Source organism: Pantherophis guttatus, chromosome 3 (assembly GCF_059756535.1).
Source record: "Pantherophis guttatus breed Tessera chromosome 3, ASM5975653v1, whole genome shotgun sequence".
NCBI classification, from domain to species: domain Eukaryota; kingdom Metazoa; phylum Chordata; class Lepidosauria; order Squamata; family Colubridae; genus Pantherophis; species Pantherophis guttatus.
The window spans coordinates 208,832,772-208,853,622 of NC_142065.1; the positions used below are offsets into that span (position 1 = coordinate 208,832,772).

A 20,851-nucleotide genomic window follows, 5' to 3' on the forward strand; every position below is an offset into this window, starting at 1 on the left:
AATTAAAATCTTTACATTGATAGCCCAGCCTGGCGGAACAACATGGTTTTGAGGGCACAGTGAAATACACGGAGATCAGAGATTTTACGAATTTCTGGGGGCAGTTCATTCCAAAGGGCAGGGGCTCCCACAGAGAAGGCCCTCCCCCTGGGTGTCGCCAGCCGACATAATTTAGCCGATGGTACCCTGAGGAGATATGATTGTACCTTTAATCATTTCCTTTGCATCTTGTGTTTAAGTTGCAAAAGCCAGAGATCCATATTGCACAACTTCCTTTTTTCTTTCTTTCTGAGAAAGGTTGCAATTTGGTTCAGCTCAATTCCTCTTTCTCACTGTAACTGCATCAAGTGCGGAACATCTGGATTCACTGAAAAACTCCCGTCACTCTCATCCTTACATCCTGAAAAAAGACTTGTTGGTCCCATCTGGAAATTCTTCCTTTCATCACCAGGTATGTCAGTAGTAAAGATAGAGTTTCTGTTGTGGTCATTGTGATTTGCAAAGTACTCCTTTTTTAAGGTAAGGATATGAGTTGGAGATCAACAGGATGAGATCAGCAAATCCGGCAGGATCTTCCTGCCAATAATGAAACTCAACTTCAATTTCAATTCAGAAGAGAGAAGAGATCTGGAAGGGACCTTGGAAGTCTTCTAGCCCAACTCCCTGCTCAAGCAGGAAAATGTATACCATTTCAAACAAGTGGCTATCCAATCTCTTTTTAAAAGCCTCCAGTAGTAGAGCTTAAAGTTTGATGCTTTGAGAAAAAAAGGTGATACCCTTTGTGGCAACCTCCCAAATACTGGAATAATGCTATCATATCATCCCTAGTCCTTCTTTTCACTAGACTTTTTTTTTTTTTTTTGAAGAATGGAACCAAATCAACTCTTTTCCAATCCTCAGGTAATTCCTTGGTGCTATAACAAGAAAAAAAAGTCAAGGAAATATAAGAAAAAAGTCAAGGAAATGGTAGGTCCATTAAAAAAAGAATATGTCAAGGAAGTACCAGGCAGCAGAGAGAAAGCAGAACTGGTTAACTCATTCTTTGCATCAGTCTTCATGCAAAAAGGAACTGTAACCCAGACTACCAAAAACCTAAACATAAATGACAGGCTAGAAATACCAATTAAAATAAGCAAAAAAATGGTTAGAGAATACCTGTCTTATTTTGATGAATATAAATAACCAGGACCTGATGGATTACATCCCAGAGTTTCTTCAAAAACGAAAACTAAACATATGAAGGAACTGGCAGATGTTGTCTCAGAACTATTGTTACCATATCTTTCAAAAATCCTACTGAAGATAGAAAAATCTTCAAAAAGAAACAAAAACTTTTATAGTTCTTTTAAAAGCCAGCACAGGATTGTTAAAAAGAGACTATGCCAAACCAATCTTATTTTATTCTTTGACATAAGTGACTATATTAGTAGACCAGCAAAATACTGTGGACATAGTATACTTAAACTTCAGTAAGGCATTTGACGAAGTAGACCATAACTTAATTCTTTTTAAGGTAGAAATATGTGGAATAGATAGGATCACTACTGGATGGATTTGTAACTGGCTGACAAGCTGTACTCCGTGAGTAGTCCTTAATGATAGTACATCTACATGGAGGGAAGTAAACCTTTGTGGGGTACCACAAAGTTCCGTCTTAGGCCCAATACTCTTCAATATCTTCATAAATGACTTAGATGAGAGATAGAAGGGGAACTCATCAAATTTGCAGATGGCGATAAACTGGCAGGAATAACCAACACCAAAGAAGACAAACTCAGGCTCCAAAAGGACCTTGACAGAACTTGAACAATGGGCCCTATCAGTGGGGAAATCTAAAATTTGTTACTACCGGTTCTGTGGGCGTGGCTTGGTGGTGGGGGTAATGTGACTGGGTGGGTGTGACCAATTATTTTTCTTTTTTACTTTTCAAACCATTTTTTTCTATAACCTCTTTGGTGAAGAGGTTGTGAAAAAATGCTTTCAAAAGGCTCTGATGATCCCAGCTGAGTTGCCTGATCAGCAGAGGCTTTTTTTTCTTTTAAATGCCTCTAGCGATCAGGCAATTCAGCTTGGATCGTCAGAGGCATTTTAAAAAAAGTGTTTGTTTTTTTTAAATGCCTCTGATGATCCAAGCTGAGTTGCCTGATCAGCAGAGGCTTTTTTTTTCTTTTAAATGCCTCTGACGATCCATGCTGAGTTGCTTGATCGGCAGAGGCTTTTTTTTCTTTTAAAAGCCTTTGACGATCCCAGCTGAACCACGCGATCATCAGAGGCTTTTTTTTTTTACTTTTAAAAGCATTTTTTCGGCTGAAGAGGTTGTAGAAAAATGCTTTTAAAAGTAAAAAAAAAGCCTCTGATGATTGGGCGGCTCAGCTGGGCATGGGGGAGGGGGGCAGGGATTTTTGCTACCGGTTCTCCGAACCACCCGCCTCCATCGCTACCGGATCGGGCAATCCGGTCCGAACCGGGAACATTTCACCCCTGGGCCCTATCCAACAAAATGAAATTTAATGTGGAGAAAAGCATATAGAAATTATATAATTTGGAGGATTGCAACAGATCCTGTTTCAAGTTGGTTGCAGCAAATGATTAAGAGTTAGTGGATAGTGTTTGGTTTAACAAAACTGCAATTCCCTATTTGGTCCCAAGCCTAACCAGTTTCTAGATAGGATAAGATACAAAGTTCTCCCTTGGGCTCAACCAGCATTGCTAAGAAACTGTGTTACGACACAGACATCACCTTCTATGCAATGTTTTTCCACACTGTTAACTTTTCAGCCCAGTTCGGTATCACACAGTGATATATACACACACACTGTAGAGTCACTGGTGACGTTTGAGCCTGGCTTTTGGTTTCTACAAAAGTTTCATTACTTGATGTTACCTAACATAGTACAGGGGAAATTACTCTAAGCCAACCACAAAGCTCAGAAAGCAGCAATCTGTATGTATTCGGTGTAAACATAAGCTGTTTTTAACACAGAGTTTGTTTTCTTGTGAAAGACTTTTTACTAAGACACCGTCTGTGTCAGATTTCAAAACCATACGCACATGGTTACATCCACATCTCCATCATATGGCCCAACCAGGTTGCAGTCCCAACCCCAGTTGGTTTCAGTCCATGCCTCCCCAGCACCTGGTGGGAACGTCCTTGGGTCCCAGGAGAAAGAATTTGATTTTGGCTACAAGTCCCCAGCTGTCTCTACTCCTTCTCCCATTCCCTCCCATTCCCACAGCTCCAACCAGCCTCGCTGTGGCAGCCCTGAAGACGTTCCAAAATGGCTTCAGGCTTGACATTCAGTTCATGGCCTTAAAATTCGTATCGCCTTTTGATATGATCTTTAAGTACTTCCTGTGCATCTTGTATGCGAGATAACACATACACCAGTGGTGAAATCCAAATTTTTTTGCTATTGGTTCTGTGGGCTTGGCTTGGTGGGCGTGGTGTGGTGTGGCTTGGTGGGTGTGGCCAGGGAAGGATACTGCAAAATCTCCATTCCCTCCCCACTCCTGGGGGAAGGATATTGCAAAATCTCCATTCCCAACCCACTCTGGGACCAGCCAGAGGTGGTATTTGCCAGTTCACCGAACTACTCAAAATTTCCGCTACCGGTTCTCCAGAACCTGTCAGAACCTGCTGGATTTCACCCCTGACATACACTGTTTGTCAGCTTTGGAAGCCATATTAGCCCCAATGCTGCCACTTTCTCATGTGTGGGAAAGTAGGAGGGGGAATTAAGGAGAGGGGTTGTTAGTAGACATAATAGCATTCTTCCTGCTGGTCAAGGTCAGGGCAATCCAGCATCTGGAGAAGGAGTGGTCAGGGGGCTGGGTCGAAATAGAACGGATGTTAATTGGAGCATGTGATCGACTGGGGAGAAAGGGGATGGTTTTGGGGGTTTTGACTTACTGAGGGAAAACCTGGGCTTTTCAGATTCAGGTTTTCCCAGATGTGCCAGTTTGCCTATTCTACTAAAGAGAACTTTGGAAAAATGTTTGCTTCCGCATCTTTACTTGGAGTTGGGGTTTTTCTGGAACGCTGCCACTGTTCTTAACATAGAGTTTGTGAATCTTGTGAAATCTTTTTACTAAGACACCATCTGTGTCAGATTTCAAAAACATACGCACATGGTTATTAGCTAATGGTAATTTACTGGACTGCTGAATAGATAAACGGACAAGGAAGATAGGAAGGTAAATATTACAGAAGCTCTTAGAAAGCTTCCCTTTTGTATGTTTTTTTTTTGAAAGCAGTTTCACTTTCAACAAGAATATACAGAACAGAACTCAAAATCAAATCTGAAATCCAGAGAGCCAAGCCAGGTTCGTCATCGCATCCAAAGATCAGAATTTCTATGATTTTTTTGTTTTTACACAAGTAGAGAAACACAGAAAGAATATGTCAGAACAGATCAAATTGTTGTTTCCAACAGAGAAACAGGACAAATCAGTGTTACATCCATTTATGAGCACATAATAACCTTGCTGCAGTTATCCTATATTTTTTTAAAAAGGTCCATCGCTTTCTTCTGGTTGTCTCTTTGTCTTCCGCCTTGTGCCTACATTTTGCAGAACATTAGTTGATCTGGGTCTGTTGCAATATTTTCAGGATCAGACTCAATAAGATCAACAAGAGTTAAAGATTTAACTATATATTCTTTTATTTACATTAGGCATTCTATATTCACTGAATATTCACAGATAGAAGCGAGGGAAATGGTGTAGGTAGCTCCTTATATATACAATGGGTGGAGCTATATGTGGGAGTGGTGAATTATGAATACATTAAGAAGTGAAGAATAAGTTAACCCCTGATACCCTGTCTGTACACTATTTACACATTGGAGAATAAGGCATTTACATCTGACAAATCCCCCTCTAAATGCCGATTCGTTATACAACACCAGTTACATTCAGATTCAGGACAATACAAAACATACAACTTAGAGGTTAAGTATTTATGCTGTTTAGAAGGTAAAGGCTTCGTTAATATATCAGCTAATTGTTCTGAAGTGTCGCAATGCACTGCTTTAATAAATCCATCCTGAGATAATTGTCTTACATGTTTAAATTTTATATCTATATGTCTGGACCTTTGTCCAATGGCATCAGATCTAGATATTTCAATGGCTGCTTTATTGTCTTCATGCATAACAAAAGGCAGAGCAGGTTTTTTCCAGACATCTGAAATTAAATCATTAAACCATACAAGATTATTTGCGGCCTTGGATAAACAAACATATTCCGCTTCTGTTGTTGAAGTAGCCACTAGTTCTTGTTTACCAGTGTACCAGTAAACTGGACAGTCATTTAAGAGAAATACATAACCAGATGTGCTTTTTCTGCATGAGGTGTCTCCAGCCCAATCTGCATCTGCATAACACGTAAGCTTTGGTTCTTTAATATCATTAGGTTCTAACATTAAACAAAAGTCTAGTGTGCTTTTTAAATATCTTAAAATTCTTTTAACAGCTTCCCAGTGGTACATCGTTGGTTTGCTGACATGCCTGGATAATAAATTGAGTGGTAAAGCGATGTCCGGTCTAGTCCAATTAGATATGTAAAGGAGTGAACCTATGATTGATCTATAGAATGTATTGTCCTTGAACTCGGGAGAAGATTCATCAGAATTCCTTAGAAAGTCAGTTTGCATAGGGGTATCACAAGGTTTGGCATTGTTTAGGTTGCATTTATTTAAAAGATCTATGATCTTATCTCTCTGGGTAAGTTTGAATCCCCTTTTTGTTTTATTAATTTGGACACCAAGGTATTTGTTTACCTTGCCTAAAGATTTCAATGAGAAGTGTTCATTTAGCTTAGTTACAAAAGTTTCTCTTCTTTCTTTATGTTTTCCTATGTATAAAATGTCATCCACATAAATCAATACAAATTCAATATAATCATCACCCCTCTTGATAAAGAAACAATTATCAGCAGTGGTAGCGTTGAAGTCCATGGTCTTAAGTACTTTTACTAAACAATCATACCACCGTTTACCAGATTGTTTTAGCCCGTATAAACTCTTGTTTAACAACCAAGTCTCATTTCTGTTTGTGTATGGACTATGAGGTGCTCTCACGTATATTTCTTTATCTAATTTTGCGTGTAGGTACGCAGTCTGTATGTCATATTGGAATACATCTAGATTGAGTGCTGAAGCTACCACTAGAGCTGTTTTGACACTCTCTGTTCTTACAGTGGGGGAATACGTGTCAGTATAGTCTTCTGGATATTTCTGTGCATAACCCTGTGCAACCAATCTAGCTTTGTATAGAGTATTTCCTCCCTCTAAATTCTTAATTTTATATATCCATCTGGTACCAATAATTGTCTTATCTTTAGGCGCAGATGTAGGTGTAAATACATTTAGTCCTTGTAAACTTTCCATCTCCTTCTTCATTGCTAATTCCCATTTTTCTTTTTCTTCGTGAGGAAGTTTTAACACTTCCTCGTATGTATTGGGTGTTGTTAGTTCACCATTCATGTGCATTACATAATCCTTGTATTTATTTGGCATTTGATTTCTGGTGTTTCTAATGATTTTCTCGGGTTTACTATCGTTATCATGCAAATATCTTGCTTCCTTTTTTGTTAGTGTATCTGTCTTTATTTTGAGTTGGCTATTTGTCCAAGTTTTGGTTTTGTTTTTATATTTGTTGATATTTTGTTTTTCTATAGTCCCTTTCTCATGAGATTTTGTATCTTCATGTTTATTTGGGAATATCTCATTAAGATGTAATTTAGACCAGTTAGCTTGTTCATGGAACACAGCTGTTCTGGAGACTATAAATTTGTTGTTACTATCAATGAATCTGTATCCTTTAGTGCCAGTCTCATATCCCATAAATCTGAGTCTCCTGGATACATTTTCTCCCTTTCTTCTTAATTGTTTAGGTATGTGTACGTCTGCTGTGACTCCAAATATATGCATGTGTGCTAATTTTGGTTTTCTATTATACATCACTTCATATGGTGTCTTATTTATAATGCTGGACCATGTTCTATTTTGTGTGTAATTTGAATAATGTAAGGCTTCTGACCAGAATTGTTTGCTTAAGCCAGCATCTTCCAATGTGCATCTAATCATGGTTTGTAATGTGGAATTTTTTCTCTCTGCAATCCCGTTTTGGAACGGAGAAAATGGACTAGATGTGTAATGTAACATTCCTTTGTCTTTTAACCATTGTGAGAATTCTTTAGACATGAATTCGCACCCTCTGTCTGTCATAATTTGTTTTATTTTGATGTTGTGTTGTGTTTCTATGCGTTTGTAAAATTCTTTAAATTTTTGAAATGTTTCATCTTTGTGTTTTAGAGTGTAAACAAATCCATAGCGGCTATAATCGTCCACTATTGTCAGGAAGTAACGTTTCCTATAAGTGATTGATGGAGTTAATGGACCAACTAAGTCCATGTGTACTAAATCAAAAATTTTGTTAGTTGATCTGGTAGATTTTCTTGGCCTGGGACTAGTTTTTAGTTTTGTAGATTTACATACTGAGCATTCCAGATAATTTTCACAATTCTTTATTTTAACACCTTCTGCGTGTTCAGTCATTTTTTGTACTACAGGAAAACTGGCATGTCCTAACTTCCTATGCAATATGTGAGCACACTCATCATGAATTGGTTTACCTATCTTTGGCTTCTTATCGTTGTGTGCATCTGTGTGATCATGAGATATTTTACATTCATCATTGTCACTGTTGCTAACATTCTCATCATCTATTTCAATACAATCTTCCATATTTGAATCAATGTTATGTAACCATTTTTCTTTTGTTATTAGGTAAGGTAGCCCTCCTTTAGTCACCACAGTGCCTACATTTATTTTATTCTTTTCCAAAGTTGCCTTTCCTTTTGAAAAGACAATGTTAATGTCAGAATCTCTGCTTAGTTTTATGGCACTTAATATGTTATGAGGTATTTCAGGTATTAGTAATACCCCCTCTATTTTTCCTAAACCAGGCAAGGTTACATTTCCTCTACCTAATACTTGAACCTTTTCTTGGTTAGCAACCTTAATTACAAATTTATCTTCTGCAAATGAAGACAATATACTTTTGTTATTAGTGGTGTGATTAGTTGCTCCAGAATCAATAAGCCAATTATTGTTCTCATTTTGTTGTGTGTTAGTGTTGTCTTGTTTATTTAATCCATTCAGTGAACCAGACTTTCTATCCTTTGAATTGTCTCTGCCCCCTCTATTCTCTCTGTGATTTGGTGGGCTCCTATATCTATGCCTTTCTATGGAAGGCTGTCTATAATCGTATTTGTTTCTGTATTCTGATCTGTATCTTTCTTTTAAGAATTTTGGGCAATCTCTTCTATTGTGTTCCCTGGATCCACAATTATGACATTTAAATGTTCCACTATATTTTTCTTGGAAAGCTACTTTCCTATATGGTTTATGTTCTGTGTGATTGTTAGAACGATTCCTTCTAGAATTATCTTCTGTTATCAATTTGTTAGATAGACTTTCTATGGATAAATACCCTAGATTGATTGTGTCTAAATGTGACATAAAATTGTCCCATGATGGGTCAAGTGAGTTGATAATGACACTTTTCATTGTTTGGTCTGAAATCACTTCCCCCCTCAAATGCAGTTCAGCTCTTATTTTGTTCAAAGATATTAAATGTTCACTTATGGAAACCCCTGGTTTTATCCTAGATGAAAAGAAGTCTTTAGATATCCTTGTGGTGGTGGCTACACTGTCACTGTGAAACAAATTAAACATGCATTGAATAATTTCTGAAACAGTCAAATTTGGCTTAATGCTGTGATACATTGCAGGAGACACACTAGATATTATTAGGAAAAAAGCTCTATGGTGTAAGCAATCTATTTTTAGTGTCCAAGGTCTTTTTGGGGGACTAGTGATAAAAAACAGTAAGTTTTCCTTCATAAAGACAACCTGGAGCTGTTGATACCATTCTTGTAAATTAATGCCATCAACCCTTAGTTTTGGGAAGTCACTGGGTAAATTTCCGACATTATTGGGTCCATTACTTACAACCTGAGGTAGTCCGTGGTCTCGTAAATGCAGAAAATTGCAAAACGGCATGGGGATGCTCGCTACGAGTCTGCATGATCTTCTCTCCTGTTCATGTCTTCCCGGATCGTCAGCGTAGTTTCGCGCATGCGCGTTGTCCATTTCTTCTTCGGCGTCGTCGTGGAAGGTTCTCCTCATTGCGGCCCGCTCGCTCTGCTCCTCTTCAGATGAGTCGGTCTCTGGTTCGACTTTGGGGGTTCTGGCGACGGTGGCTGTTCTTCCTCTTCTATTGAAAGCGTTGGTGCTTGCTTCGGTCTGCGGCGTAGGGCGGTATCGGCAGGGCTCTCTGGGTTCCGGCGTCAGCGTTCTAGTAGTCAGGATGGGAGCGGGCAGGTCTTGAGGCATTGGCTTGCTCGTTCGCTTTTTTAGTGTCTTTTTAGTAATTTTCAGTTTTGGCCCAAATGCAGCAAAGAGCGTTTTCATCGCTGATTTTATTTGGTGTTTTGTTGGATCTTCCTCGCTTTCTGGTTCTGATTCTTCTGAGGTGTTTGAATCTTCCTTTTCGTTTTCGTTGTCCGATAATATTTTTCGCGCCAGAAATTTTGAATTGAGATTGCTGATTGGCTCTTCTTCGTTCATCTTGGAGGCCGGTTGAAACCAAGATGGCCGCCATTCAAATTTTTGCGCGGGATCATCGTTTTTCTTCTTTGTAATGATTTTCTCCGCAGTCATATTACTCACTATTTTTGGATCTTTGGGTTTTTCATTGGTGATGTTTTTCTCTCTCGCTGCTCCGCTGTTCTTTAGCATATCTTGGAGGTTCGCGATGAGGCTTTCATCATTCTTCTGGCTTTTTAATAGTTTTAATATCTCTGACCTGAGTTCGTTATTTTCTATTTCGATTTCCTCCTGGTCATCAATTATTTCTTCGTCTTCAGTGGTGTATTCTTCGGATTCTCTCGAAATTGCATTCGTGGATTCGTTGATTATTTCTTGTTCCGTTTCCATTTCTTTGCTGTAGGCCCTGGTGTTGGGCCTATCTTTCTTAGACATTTTAAAGCTTTTTATTGAGTCAATTAACCATCCTCTGCTACCAGTTTGTTGCAATATTTTCAGGATCAGACTCAATAAGATCAACAAGAGTTAAAGATTTAACTATATATTCTTTTATTTACATTAGGCATTCTATATTCACTGAATATTCACAGATAGAAGCGAGGGAAATGGTGTAGGTAGCTCCTTATATATACAATGGGTGGAGCTATATGTGGGAGTGGTGAATTATGAATACATTAAGAAGTGAAGAATAAGTTAACCCCTGATACCCTGTCTGTACACTATTTACACATTGGAGAATAAGGCATTTACATCTGACAGGGTCTGTTTGAATATACCCAGTTATAACAGCAGGTTCTACTCTCATGCTATTAATTATTAGCTGCTGTAGAAAGTTAGCACCCATCCCTCTCCTAGAAGAATGAAATATTCTAGGACAGTGATGGTGAACCTTTTTGGCACCGAGTGCCAAAAAGGTCGCATGAAAACATCTCATGCGGATGCGCTCGCTCATTGGGGCTATGCTCTGGAAAAGCCGAACTTCCCGGTTCTAGCGCACATGCGCCCGGTGATCAGCTGGCTGGTACACATGCACAGGCTGGTTTTCGGCACTGCCCCGCGCGCAAAGGGATCGTGCTCTGGAAAAACTACTGCAACACTCTCTCTACATGGGGCTCCCCTTGAAGAGCACTCGGAGGCTCCAACTGGTCCAGAATGCGGCCGCGCGGGTGTTTATGGGTGCGAATCAGTGCGCCCACATAACACCCCTCCTGCGCGAGCTGCACTGGCTCCCGGTGGTCTTCCGGGTGTGATTCAAGGTGTTGGTTACCACCTTTAAAGTGCTCCATGGCTTAGGACCGGGATATATATGAGACCACCTTCTGCCATCAACAACCTCCCACCAGCCAATACGCTCCCACAGAGAGGGGCTCCTCAGGGTGCCGTCGGCCAAACAATGCTGACTGGTGACACCCAGGGGGAGAGACTTCTCTGTGGGGGCACCTGTCCTCTGGAATGAGCTGCCCCTAGAGCTCCGTCTTAATCCCGACCTGCATACTTTTCGCCGCGCTCTTAAGACCCTCCTGTTCCAGCAAGCCAGACTGGCCTAATATGAATTTTATTATCGGTGTATGTGTGTTTTAAATTTGTGGGCCAATTTTATATATTGATTTTAATTTGGTTTTAAATTTTATAAATCTATGTGTTTTAATATGGCTGTACACCGCCCTGAGTCCTTCGGGAGAAGGGCGGTATAGAAATCTAATAAACTTGAAACTTGAAACTTGAAAAGCTGAACTTCCAGGTTCTGGTACGCATGTGCCCAGTGATCAGCTGGCCGGCACACATGCGCACATCAGTTTTCGGCACTGCCGCGCGTGCAAAGGACAGCTTATTGTCATGTGCGCATGAGCACCAGAAATCCGGAAGACAAACAGGCAAGGCTGCGCATGCCAGGAGACATGGCTTTGCGTGCCATTTTGGGCACACATGCCATAGGTTCGCCATCACTGTTCTAGGAGATATTAAAAAGGCAGAATATTATATTTCCCTGGATGAGAAAAGGAGAAACATGTTTTTAAAAACAAAGAGCAGCTCCCTGCTGCTCCCTGCTGCAGGGAGATAATTGGTGCTCATTGAGAAAGACTGGGCCAGCCTATCTACAAGACAAAAGGCCTCCAGCTCCAGGGTGATGGGATTAAGACATGACCCTCCAGGACATACTAGGATTATCTATCAGCAGAGCTCAATACATGGCATAACCAAGCCCCTTCATTGCATCATTCAGCAAGACTGAGTAAGAGTATGGTAAGTGCAAAAAAATGAATTTTAAAAATTGAAAGAAAGTATTTAAAAAGTTAGCAGTGTTGAAAGAAATATCCACCTGGGTTCAGTTCCAAGTTGGGAGAAAGACACTGGAAACATGGATAACCAAACCTATCTCAGACAACCTCAGCTATGACCCCTGCATAGCCCCTTGGGAGTCTGACAGTCAATAGAATATAATGCCCTTGCCACAGGAACAGGAAGCTCAAGGGCAAGGCCCAAGAGAGGGTATAAATAACACTCACTCTCCACTTCATGTGGTCAGTTACCCAGGCGGTTCTGCTTCACCAATAAACCATCTTTCGAATCAGCCTCCATTTTTCCAGTGTCTTTCTCCCCACTTGGAACTGAACACAGATGGATATTTCTTCCAACACCGCTAACTTTTTAAACACTTTCTTTCCATTTTTAAAATTCATTTTTTGCACTTACCATACTGAATTTCGGCTCTGTTGTATTGCATTTTGGCTCAGACTGTAATTTTTTTTTTTATTGAAAAGTTTTAAAATGTTTTACAAACAAATTTTCCCCCCTCCTCCCCCCACCCATTCCCTTCTCCCTCCCCCCCCCCGACTTCCCAGAGCAAAATACAGGATATTGCATTTAACAAACATAATCTAACATAAACAAACTAACTATAAACTCTTAACTCCCCCTTACTCTTTAACTTCTCCGTAAGTACCAAAATGTCAGAATAAAAAGAAAAATCATCTAAATATTTCATTCATAAGTTATTTGCAACTTTTTAGTCCCATATTTGTTTTGTATATAATCAATCCATCTTCTCCATTCCAGTACATATCTTTCATTCGAACGGTCCTTCAAATATGCAGAGATTTTAGCCATCTCCGCCAAATTAGCTACTTTTAATGTCCATTCTTCAATACACTGCTAACTTTTTAAACACGTTCTTTCCATTTTTAAAATTCATTTTTTGCACTTACCATACTGCATTTCGGCTCTGTTGTATTGCCTTTCGGCTCAGACTGTAAATAAATTTTGATTGCTTGATTGAAAGCCAGTAAGGATTATTATGCCTTATATTTTGTGTGGACAAAGGAAATTGAATTCCCTAAGAGCACAAATCTTTTCAGTCATTTTGACAATCAGGAAAAAAAAATTGAGCGTGTTTGCTTTTGATAATTGTATTTCCTCTTACATTACAGTGTCCCAGATTGTCCATTTTATCCACAGAACTTTTCTAAACAAGAAAACAACAGTTTTCGCACAATGAAGCAACAATTTAATTATTCGGATTCAGAAGGTATGAACAGTATGAAAATTATATTATATAGAATTTCCTTTCCATTGTGGGATAACGTGACTGATAACGAAAAGAACTCAAAGGTTCATAATGCTTTGTGAGCTTATTCGAATAAAATTGAAATTTTAGCACCGAATTCCTCTTCTCCCATCCATCCTGGGATTAAGACAGCATCAACATTTTGAAGCCATTCCATGAATGCATTTACAAAATGTCTTCTGGAAGATTTTTTTTTATTCACAAAATAAAATAAAAAATAAATAAATAAAAAAATAAAATAAAAAAATAAAAAGCTTTCATGGGGAATGTAAGAATGCTAACATGGGCAAGGGTGGTATTCAGCCGGTTCGCACCAATTCAAGCAAACTGGTAGCGGCAAATGCAGATGGGTCCACCCACCCGCCCAGGCTCCAAGTCATGTTATTTAGGCATGTTTTTGAAGTCGGGTGCATGCACGAGCAAGCAAAGTGCATGCGTGGAAGTCTGGCCACATGCACAGACAGCACGCGTGTGCAGGGACCTGGAGGGAAAGATAAGTGAAACCCATCCCTGAATACAGTGATATCTGCAACATTTCCTGTATGCAACATCATCCCAGAATTGTCCTTCAGAAAGACACAAGGGATGAAATCATCCTCAATGTACTTTAAGAGAACTTAGAGAGAAAATATATATATATATATATATGATTGGCAGCAGTGGTGAAATCCACATTTTTTTACTACCGGTTCTGTGGGCGTGGCTTGGTGAGCATGGTGTAGCTTGGTGGGCGTGGCAGGGGAAGGATACTGCAAAATCTCCGTTCCCACCCCACTCCAGGGGAAGGATACTGCAAAATCTCTGTTCCCACCCCACTCCAGGGGGAAGGATACTGCAAAATCCCCATCCACCCCCACTCCTGGGGGAAGGATATTGCAAAATCTCCATTTCCACCCCACTCTGGCGCCAGCCAGAGGTGATATTTGCCGGTTCTCCGAACTACTCAAAATTTCCACTGCTGCTTCTCCGAACTGCTCAAAATTTCTGCTAACGGTTCTCCAGAACCTGTCAGAACCTGCTAGATTTTACCCCTGATTGGCAGTCCAGAAACATTTCTGAAAATGAAGGAAAAACAAGGGAAGAAAAATTTTCCTTTCAAGGTGATTTTGTTTTATAATTAATTACCAGGTTAAATATTTCTGGGGCAGGCATCTTAGAAAGCATCAGAGAAACAGATTATCCACCCATGACTCTGTGGGGTGACCACAGGAAAAAGTTATTGAGGATTCTTTTATTTATTTATACACAGACCCAGACATAGAGACATAAAAATAAAATTGTAACTGTGGAAGATGTTTTTTAAATATATATGCATTTTGACAATAATCATAATTTTCTGTAATTGAATCCTTAGATTATAACAGCTCCCTCCGTGTCTGGCCAACCTACTATGAGATGTAAGTATTTTATGGTACAAAGTGTTTTCTTTGTAGTAATGAAATTAGCCTTCTGCTGTGGCCTGCCAGCTACCAGCAGAGCTGGAGCCAGACTCAGATGATGAGAAGGTTGGGAAAGAACTTGGGCCAGTTCTGAAGCCTGGGAAAGGCTCTGATGGATGCTCAGCATCAGACACAGAGATAGAACCAGGGCTGTCCAACATTTCCCAGCCACCGGAGAGGCAGCTGCCTTTGGAGGCTGCTGTGAGTGAGGAGGAAGAACAGCTGGGGCCTGTTCCAGATGGCTGTATGCGCAGAGCTGTTAGGAGAAGGAAACAACTGAAGACAAGGAGTCAGCTTGGGAAGCAAGGCACACGTGGACACTGAGTGGCCCTTCCCTGGCTGGGGAATAAATAGAAGGAAAGGGGAGTGGTTGTCGTAGGAGACAACAATTCGTATTTCTGAAGATTTTGCTCATGGTGTTTCGTGCATCAAAGACTGCTTGCCAGAACTTAATTTGCAGACTTTCAGCTGGGAGCTCAGGATCTTGCAATTATCACAAGGAACTGATAAGGTCTGTTACTGCAGTTAACTCTTTGAAGGACTATTGCTTGGACTTTTTGGTGTGTGAATGCCATTAATTCACAGGAGGTAAGTAAAGAGAGGTTTTTCATGACAAGGAGTCTTTTTCTTGCTTCTGTTAAGGTTGGGTCAGAACACTTTCCAATTGTTTCATCACATTTCAAAGGAAAAGTCATCCTCTGCTGTGCTCATTGCAGCTGCTGGAACGGGGGCCTCTTCTGAAGGATAGAGGTTGACCAACTCAACTTGTTCTTAAACCACTTTGGGTGAATGTCCAGAAACATGAGATTCCCAAGTGATTCGATGCGGATCTTTGGATTTAGAGTAGCTGGCAGACAAGGGAAAGCTTCCCAGTGAGGCACTCCTCTCCATTTGAGAATTACTAGAGAACCTCATTGACATGTTGCATGAAGTTACTAGAATCTTGATAATCACAGATTCTGATCTCCTTAAGCAGGGTCCCCAACATGTGGGCCACTGCCCACTAGTGGGCCATGTGGGATTTGCAGCTGGGCTGTGGAAACGGCCGGTGAGCAGACGTGCACACACATCCTCACTTGCGTGAGAAGTGGGCAAGCGAGCGAGCGTGCATGCTAACTCGTTTAAGTGAGCAACATTCAGTGGTGGGATTCAGCCAGTTCGCACCACTTTGGGAGAACTGGTTGTTAACTTTCTGAGCAGTTTGGTGAACTGGTTGTTGGAAGAAATCATTAGGGCAGAGAACCGGTTGTTAAATTATTTGAATCCCACTACTGGCAACATTTATTCTTACTGGCCACTCACATGGAACTAGAAACGTTGGAGAACTCTTGTCCCAAAGGAAAGATGCAGTAGCACTCAAATGAATAAATCAGAACCCCTGAAGATGAAATAGTTATGTTTAGATACTAGATCTGGTTAGGTATATTACATGAGTCCAGCCTGGAGGTCTCTGTATCTGCATCCACGTTTCCTGTATCACTGCAACTTGGCCAAACAGCTGCATCTTTTCCCTATGTACGGTCCCAATAAGGGTCTAGGACTTTTCGGCTCGGTCTCTTCGCCTTGTCTGTTTTGCCTTGAGGTTTTCGCCTCTGGGTTATTAGCCACAAACTTTTCTCCTCGGCTGGCCCTCTCCCAGGCTTTTGTTGCTTTTGGTTAAGAAATTAATTGCAACTAACTCTTCCCCTTGCAAAAAAATAAAAAAACTAGGCGTGCTTCCCTTTGAACTGGGGGAACGGACAGGGGCAGGAACGGAGTGCTTTTACAATTTCCTTTATTTATTTATTTTTTTATTTTATTATTTTTATATGCTGCCCTTCTCCGGAGACTTAGGGTGGTTTACAATGCGTTAAGCAATAGCCTTCATACTTTTGTATATTTAATACAGAGTCAGCTTATTGCCCCCACAAACCAGGTCCTCATTTTACCCACCTTGAAAAGGATGGAAGGCTGAGTCGACCTTGAGCCTGGTGAGAATTGAACTTGCAGTAATTGCAGGTAGCTGGATGTTAAATGCTGCCTTAGTAGGAGGCATTAGCCTCCTACGCCACTTTCTAAATCTTGAATGGGATGTTTGCCAACATCTCCCCTCTTTTTTGGGGGTGGGAATCAATGCCGTAAATTTTTCATTGTCATTAGTTAGCGATTTGAATATCTGGCCTGAAAAGGGTTCTTCCTTCTCTCGAAAAAAAAAGCCAGAGATGGAAGTGCCCCCCCTCCTTCTCCCTCCTTCTCCCTCCCATTTCACTAAGGTTGTTCTTTCCTTCCTTCCCCCTCTAGCTGATTTGTTGGGCCCTAACTGTCCCAGGTATCGAAAAACCTAAGACCGTGATGGCGAACCTATGGCACGGGTGCCACAAGTGGCACGTGGAGACATATCAGTGGGCACGTGAGCTCAGCTTCGGCATGCCTGTGTGTGCCGGCCAGCTGATTTTAGGGCCTTCTGGGCCCACCAGAAGTCAGGAAACACACTGTTTCTGGCCTCTGGAGTGCCTCTTGGGGGGTGGGGAAGGCCGTTTTCACCCTCCCCAGGCTCCTAGAAAGGTTCTGGAGCCTGGGGAGAGTGAAAAACAGGCCTACTGGGCCCACCGTGCCATCGCGTGCCAAAAGTGGGGGGAGCATGGGGGGGTGAGGTGCATAGAATTATGGATGTGGGCATGCATCTGGTCCAGAGGCTCCAACTGGTCCAGAATGCGGCCGTGCGGGTGGTTATGGGTGCAACTCGTTGTGCCCATGTGACACCCCTCCTGTGCGAGCTGCACTGGCTCCCAGTGGTCTTCCGGGTGCGATTCAAGGTGTTGGTTACCACCTTTAAAGTGCTCCATGGCATAGGACCTGGATACCTTCGAGACCGTCTTCTGCCACCAGTAGCCTCCCACCGGCCAGTTCGCTCCCACAGAGAGGGTCTCCTCAGGGTGCCATCGGCCAAATTATGTCGGCTGGTGACACCCAGGGGGAGGGCCTTCTCTGTGGGAGCCCCTGCCCTGTGGAATGAACTGCCCCTGGAAATACGTAAGATCTCCGACCTCCGGGTGTTCTGCTGCGCACTGAAGACCCTGTTGTTCCGCCAGGCTGGGCTATCAAGGTAAAGATTTTAATTGGTTTTAAATGGGATTTAAAATTTGAGGTTTGGGCCTATTATTTAATAATTTTAATTATTTTTAAACTTTGTCTGTCTTTGTGCTTTTAATCAGGCTGTACACTGCCCTGAGTCCTTCGGGAGAAGGGCGGTATAGAAATAAAATTAATAATAATAATAATAATAATAATAATAATAATAATAATAATAATAATAATAATAATAATAATAATAATAATAATAATAATAATAATAATTTTATTTCTATACCGCCCTTCTCCCGAAGGACTCAGGACGGTGTACAGCCAATTTAAAAACACAAGACACAACAATGATTAAAAATTAAAATAATTAAATAGATTTGGCCGGTTTAAAACCCCAAAAATTTAAAATACCCCAATTTAAAATCATTATGTTGATAGCCCGGCCTGGCGGAACAACAGGGTCTTCAATGAGCAGCGGAACACCCGGAGGTCGGAGATCTTACGTATTTCCGGGGGCAGTTCATTCCACAGGGCTGGGGCTCCCACAGAGAAGGCCCTCCCCCTGGGTGTCGCCAGCCGACATAACTTGGCCGATGGCACCCTGAGGAGACCCTCTCTGTGGGAGCGGACTGGCCGGTGGGAGGCTATTGGTGGCAGAAGTCGGTCTCGAAGGTACCCGGGTCCTATGCCATGGAGCGCTTTAAAGGTGGTAACCAGCACCTTGAATCGCACCCGGAAGACCACTGGGAGCCAGTGCAGCTCGCGCATGAACGTGTGTGGGCGTGCGTCCATGCTCAGCAGAGACCCGAAAACCAGGTGGCCAGAAGGAGATGGGGCATCCCAAAACTGGCAGCGGTGCAAGAGATAAGATCTTTTTCTTTCGTGAGCATCTGTTTCTTCGTTTTCAGGGAAACAGAAGCTCACGGAAGAAACGCCACGGAGATCTGACCTGCGGCAATGGCGCACATGCCAGCAAAGAGGGCTCTGAGTGCCATCTTTGGCACATGTGCCATAGGTTCACCATCACGGTCCTAGGTTGGCACTGTTGTCTGTTGTCCCCAGATTTAGGGATGTGTCCTATATAATCACAGCATGTGAAGAATGAGAGCAGAAGAGGTGCCCATCATAAGTAATTCTATTTCAGCATTCAGGGATTTCTGCAAGAGAATAGAATAGAAAATTGGAGTGGAGTGGAGTGGAGTGGAGTGGAGTGGAGTGGAGTGGAGTGGAGTGGAGTAGAGTAGAGTAGAGTAGAGTAGAGTAGAGTAGAGTAGAGTAGAGTAGAGTAGAGTAGAGTAGAGTAGAGTAGAGTAGAGTAGAGTAGAGCTTTATTGTCACTTTAAATGTACACTAATAGGCATACATTAAAATGAAATTACGTTCAGCTCTCAAAAGATAATCAAGGACTGATTCTCTTTTTGCTTTTTTCCTGTTCACAGGAGTCATGACTGGACGGAATATTTTAGAACTCTTCCTCTGTTTGATGTTTTAACGCGAAACCTTATCAATGGCTCCATTGCCATTATTTGTATTTTAGGCCTGATTGGAAATGGAGCAACAATTTATTTTTTGGTCTATTCCATTAAGAGGAATTCTTTCACCACTTTCATCCTGAATCTCTCCATCGCTGATTTTGGGGCACTCACATCCTTTATTATTGCAGCTACATTTGTGGCTGTTTTAACTCTCCATAAAAGGACTAACCTTCTGGCAGTCTTTTTCATGTTATTTTTTGAGCTCTTCCTCTTCACCTATTCTGCCAGCCAGTTTCTGCTGACAGCCATCAGCCTGGACAGGTGTGCGGCTGTCCTCTTCCCTCTCTGGCATCGCTGCCATCGTCCTCCATATTTCTCCACACTTGTTTGTAGCCTCATCTGGATCCTCTCCTTCCTGCTCTCTGCGGTGCATTTCATTCTCCACCAGACCAGAAACTCTGAAAGTTCCCCTTTATTTTATCAGCTGATTGTGAACGGTTTACTTTGTACGCCTCTCATGGTTGTGTCCACGGTGATTCTCTTGATTCAAACGAGGTCTAAAATGCAATGCAATCAAAGGAAACTGGTCACCACCATCGTGCTGGCTCTCATTTTTTTCCTCCTTTTTTCTCTCCCAATGGATGCCTTATATGTCATTGAATATTTAGGTTCCTATAATCCCCTCCTCCTGACCATTGGGGTAGGATGTGCGGCTGTCAGCAGCAGCTTCAACCCACTCCTTTATTTCTTAGTGGGGAGGAAGACGGGAAAGGAACAACCCAAAACATCTTACAAGGTTGCTCTGCAAAGAGTCTTCAAGGATGAGAAGGACAGCTCAGAACAGCAGCAAACCATGAAAGAAGACCAGTTGTGAAGTATCAATACCGTTGTTCATTCAAGTCATAAACCAGGGGTGGGTTTACTACCGGTTTACAATGGGGCCATGTGCACGCGCTCACTTTGCTCGTCCACGCACGGGCTCTTCTGCACAAGCCCAGAAGCTTCTGCACAAGCGCAGAAGCTTCTGCGCATGTGCAGAAGCATTTTCATGACATCAGGGTCAGTGGGTGGAGCCTCCCACCAGTTTTATTACCGGTTCTATAGAACAAAATTTGGAAACCGTGCTGCATATGTAGTTTCTAGAAGTGAAGAAGAGACGTTCATATCAAATATCTTGACATTATATAATTCAATCACATTTCATAATAATTCGCCGTGCTCTCAAAACTTTTCTATTTCAGCAGGCTGGCCTGGCCTAACTCTCCTCTTTTGAATTTTTAATTCATGATTTTATAAATTGGGTGTTTTAATCTGTGTTTCGGCCAAAATATTTAATAATTTTAAGGGTTTTTTTTAATATTTGTATTATCTGTATTTTATCTTGGCTGTTCACCGCCCTGAGTCCTTCGGGAGTAGGGCGGTATAGAAATTTGATTAATAAATAAATAATAAATAAATAGTAACAATTACTGCTGTATTGTGTATTGTGGTGGAATACCTGGCTAGAGTAGAGGGAGGAATGAAGATGGGGTGTAGCTTGGAGGAAGCGACAGAGATCAAAATCTTGAAGTTTTTATATGCCTGTTCCCCAAAAGAATGCAGTCTGTCTGGTAAAAGTATGGAGAGGTTCTCAGTCATTCAGGTCATGGTTGTCCCAGAGGTGCTTTTCCAGGAGGCAACTGGACTTCCTTGCTTT

The 20,851-nt window shown here is 41.5% G+C and overlaps 1 protein-coding gene across 1 annotated transcript; it reads left to right on the top strand.

Annotated features, from left to right (window-relative positions):
* The first annotated feature begins 270 nt into the window (after positions 1 to 270).
* On the top strand, positions 271 to 20,622 carry LOC117658677 (proto-oncogene Mas-like). Its single transcript, XM_087888828.1, has 4 exons — positions 271 to 451; positions 13,042 to 13,139; positions 14,533 to 14,575; positions 19,120 to 20,622. Exons 2-4 carry the CDS (start codon positions 13,106 to 13,108, stop codon positions 20,027 to 20,029), a joined length of 987 nt encoding a protein of 328 aa, XP_087744954.1. The 5' UTR covers positions 271 to 451; positions 13,042 to 13,105; the 3' UTR covers positions 20,030 to 20,622.
* Positions 20,623 to 20,851: the final 229 nt, after the last annotated feature.

Excerpts from the sequence above, each read along its gene's own strand:
- LOC117658677 (XM_087888828.1), top strand. The coding sequence starts at position 13,106 with ATGAAGCAACAATTTAATTATTCGGATTCAGAAG. Across the intron at positions 13,140-14,532 it reads TAATTATTCGGATTCAGAAG|ATTATAACAGCTCCCTCCGT; the intron begins GTATGAACAGTA and ends TTGAATCCTTAG. Across the intron at positions 14,576-19,119 it reads TGGCCAACCTACTATGAGAT|GAGTCATGACTGGACGGAAT; the intron begins GTAAGTATTTTA and ends TCCTGTTCACAG.